The sequence below is a fragment of the Limulus polyphemus genome, unplaced genomic scaffold, assembly GCF_000517525.1.
Source record: "Limulus polyphemus unplaced genomic scaffold, Limulus_polyphemus-2.1.2 Scaffold8764, whole genome shotgun sequence".
NCBI classification, from domain to species: Eukaryota; Metazoa; Arthropoda; class Merostomata; order Xiphosura; family Limulidae; genus Limulus; species Limulus polyphemus.
In genome coordinates, this window is record NW_013674374.1 from 1,110 (window position 1) to 5,235 (window position 4,126).

Below are 4,126 nucleotides of genomic sequence, written 5' to 3' on the forward strand. Positions count from 1 at the left end.
AAATATTCTCCGCATTTTATCAGATTTGTTTGTATGCTATGAGAATGACCGTGAATACCTTGGTGTTGGTGGTAGCTTGCTGCCTTTTCTCTGGTCAGTAATTCAACTTTAGGTATGGCGGCAGATAGTGACAGTATCTGTACAGCTTAATACTGACCTAATAACATAGTGATATTCGTTCTTATATACAATTATTATACCGTTAATAGGTCATAGACAAAATGAAAACAAATCTGACAGAGAAATTACAAAAGGATTATGGCTCCAACAAGGATGTTACCGAGTCTATTGACTTTGCACAAGTAAAGGTTAGTTTATTTTATCGAATCACAGTTGAGAGATTTTATAGAACTTGATATAAGCCGATGTATTTATCTCTAGGTTTATCTAATAATAAGTTTATCTTCAGTAGATGAAGTCGTTGTGACACCAGTAATAATATACTCTTCAGCCAAGAAATGCCAAACTCGGTGAGTAACAATCAGTTTAGTGGATATGTGAAAGTTAAAACCTAAGAAGATTCTTAAAAATGGTGTATTATTTTTGCATTGTGTATGCAAAATCTGTTTTCTATTTACGCTTGTACTAATGAAGAAAACCTACGTTAATTTGTTTAGCAATTCAGTTAGAAATAAATTACCTTTACTCAACAGGTAATAATAAAAACATTTTATTTCAGCCAACATCTCGCCATTTTTGTTGAGCACGGTTCTAGTACTACTAGCTCCAATTAGGCTGCAGTGGTGAAATATTGACTGACACAAAGTTTTTTCAATTATTATCTGGAGAGTAAAGGCAGTTTACTTCTTTAACTTTACTGCCAAAATGTCTAAATCCCTCCAGTATGCACAACAAAATGTTTAGCATTTCGCCATCAGAGTGACAATCACGCTGTTAAAAACTTCTGTTTCTATGGTTACAGTTGTCAGGAGCTGCACTTTTGGCCACTGGGATCTATCTTCTTATGGAGACAGATAAAACAACCTTGTTCAAGCTGTTCGAAGTGGATGGTAACTACAGCGTGATGCAGTATCTCGCCTTCGCACTTATTGGAGTCGGTGGATTGGTTTTTATAGTCGGGTTTTTCGGGTGTTGCGGGGCCGTGAGAGAGAGCAAGTGTCTCCTAATAACGGTATTTTTTTATTCCGTGTATCCTAATCTGAATATTAATTATTTTAATTATACTGTCCTGACAGCTGTTGTTTTTTTTGTGACTAATTCGTATAGGTACGACGAGGTGATCCAACCATCTAAAAACTGGTTAATAAAACTATACCATTACAGGTAAAGTTCACTGATACTTTATATTTGAACCAAATACACACTAGTGCTACTGGTACATGTACGACGAGGTGATCCAACCATCTAAAAACTGGTTAATAAAACTATACCACTACAGGTAAAGTTCACTGATACTTTATATATTTGAACCAAATACACACTAGTGCTACTGGTACATTTTAGTTGAATTTTACTGCTTTCTTCATTTTTTATAATACATAGACATAGAAACCAGGATTTGTTTGCTTTTGAATTTCGCGCAAAGCTACACGAGGGCTATCTGCGCTAGCCGTCCCTAATTTACCAGTGTAATACTAGAGGGAAGGCAGCTAGTCATCGCCACCCACCGCCAACTCTTGGACTACTCTTTTACCAACGAACAGTGGGATTGACCGTCACATTATAACGCCCCCCACGGCTGAAAGAGCGAGTATGTTTGGTGTGACGGGGATTCGAACCCGAGAAAGCAGGAAGACTAGGTATAGGAGGAAGAGGGAGGGGCTAAAAGATCGATTGGCGAATATGATTGGGCTATTTCTTATTAAAAAAACTTCTGGGTGACAGTAAGGAAGGGTGTATAATATGTTATATCCAGTGTCGATTAGGCCTTTCGACAATACCAGGGCTCTTCTGGCTGGCTGGGATACGACGAACGTAGTAGTGTTGACAACAACTGTTCCGATATGAACTGGATAAAATTGGTACATTCTGTCAAGTACAATATTAGCGTATTAGATAGGTTATATTAAAATCTAGAGAGTCTTGGACCGTATCTATGTGGTTCTTGCTCCTGTATGTTGGCATAGTGACCGAACAGTTAATTTATTGAATGTGACATTTTGTTTCGTCAGCAATATTAACAGAAGCCTTGTGCAACAACTAAAACTACATACATGACATACGACTAGTACCGAGGCACGCAATGAAACTTGTCATAAATATCGCTTTTAAAATAATCGAATTTTAACCCTTGTTAAGAAAACTAAATAATTATCAAATCACTAAATAAAGTAAATAATAATGTATTTCTATACTATTGTTTTTTATATTTATAATATGGGATCGAAACAGATTAAGTTATTTTTAATATCATTATTTTCAGTATTTTCTGTTCTTGTTTATTATACTCGGCTGTGAACTAGCGATTGGAATCCTGGCGGTCATTTTTCATAACAAGGTAAGAAATAACAATGCAAAACTATTATGTGAAATTTAATTCGTAAACAAACCAGAAATATAGTTTATTTTTGAAAGATGAATTATAAAATGTTCTTAAACACAATAAAGAAAATAAGTGGCTCATGTCAGTAGTGGATCAGCACATAATGTTGTTTCATACGTAATTGGACGTACGTTACAAAATGAGATAGCCACACCTCCTTTATAAAATAATGTTTTTAAGCCTAATTTATGGAATAATTCCTAGCTAATTCTATTACTGGAGATACAATTCAGTTCTTATTAGATAGTGTCAAGTGAGAGTTATTTATCTGGTTGAAACTTTCCTTCAGGTAAATAATAATCCCCTAGAACTTATTTCTCATTCTCGGAATAAATATTAATTAATATTTTCATTTATTAATTATTTATTTCAATTATTAACTCTCGCTACACAGTAGTTTGTATTTATAAATTGCTATATATATATTTGGAAAATGTTCAGACATACTAAAACTTTGAATAGGTTGTGATGAATTTAACTATCCTTGCTTTCTAGATTGTAACAAGTTTGATTTAAAACTTTGTGCTATCATCAAGAATGATGCGCCGATAAGCGTGTACGGTCTTAATTTGGTTTGTTTTGAATTTCGTGTAAAGCTACACGAGGGCTATCTGCACTAGCCGTCCCTAATTTTGCAGTGTAAGACTAGAGGGAAGGCAGCTAGTCATCACCACCCACCGCCAACTCTTTTACCAACGACCGTCACATTATAACGCCCCCACGGCTGAAAGGGGGAGCATGTTTGGTGGGACGGGGATTCGAACCTGCGACCCTCCAATTGCGAGTCGAGCGTCCTAACCGCCGGGCCACGTACGGTCTTAATAAAAATATACAATTATATTATGTTGCAAGTCATTACATAGAATTTTGTTAGGAGAATTTATACTTCGCACAGGGCGTTATCAACGACAGGTATGCTCCTGACTATCACACACCAAAGCGACACTGCTATAGAAGTCGTATTTCGTTTGTTCAGTGGAAAAAACAAAACAAAACAAGCAACACCTTCCACATTACAAGTCAACCAGACTGATATTTGTGCATGTTCATTATATTTATCTATATCGCTAGCTCCTGTTCGTTTATTTATTGATATTTGTGTATCTCTGTGAGTATGTTCGTACCTCCCAGAAATATTGTTATGTTATTAACAAACTGATTTTATGTAACTAATTATACATAAAATACCAAGTAATTAAGTTCAAATATTAGCAGTGTATCTCTTTAGTTTCTGTAACAATTTAAATAACTGGCTATAAATAATTTCCTATTTTTTAGTTTCATCATTACGATTTTAATAAAGAATTGAGTTCAGTGATTAAACTTCAAATTATTTATAGATACACTCAATTTATAAGCTATTAGTCTATTATTTGATTCGTCAGTATTTTAGCTTTAAAGTTTTATTTTATTTTAAAGTCTTTTATACTAATTATTATTTTTAAATAGAAAACCAACTGAGAAGAAGTTCAGAAACTTACCACAAGATGACGCTAAGCTGTGGTGCAAAATGCGCCAAGGTGGTCCTGATTGTGTTTAATTTGATATTCTGGGTAAGTTAATACATATAACCGGTCAAAGTAATATAAATATAAGACATGTAAGAAAAAATGGCACCAAAGA

General features: G+C 34.6%; 1 protein-coding gene across 1 annotated transcript in view; it reads left to right on the forward strand.

The window, feature by feature from the left end:
• The first annotated feature begins 213 nt into the window (after positions 1 to 213).
• The window catches only part of LOC111083253 (CD151 antigen-like), an 11,633-nt gene continuing 7,720 nt past the window's right edge, over positions 214 to 4,126 (forward strand). The window contains exon 1 of the mRNA XM_022379630.1: positions 214 to 308. Coding sequence (XP_022235338.1) covers positions 222 to 308 — 87 coding nt within the window. The 5' untranslated portion in view covers positions 214 to 221. The remainder of the gene's footprint in view (positions 309 to 4,126) is intronic.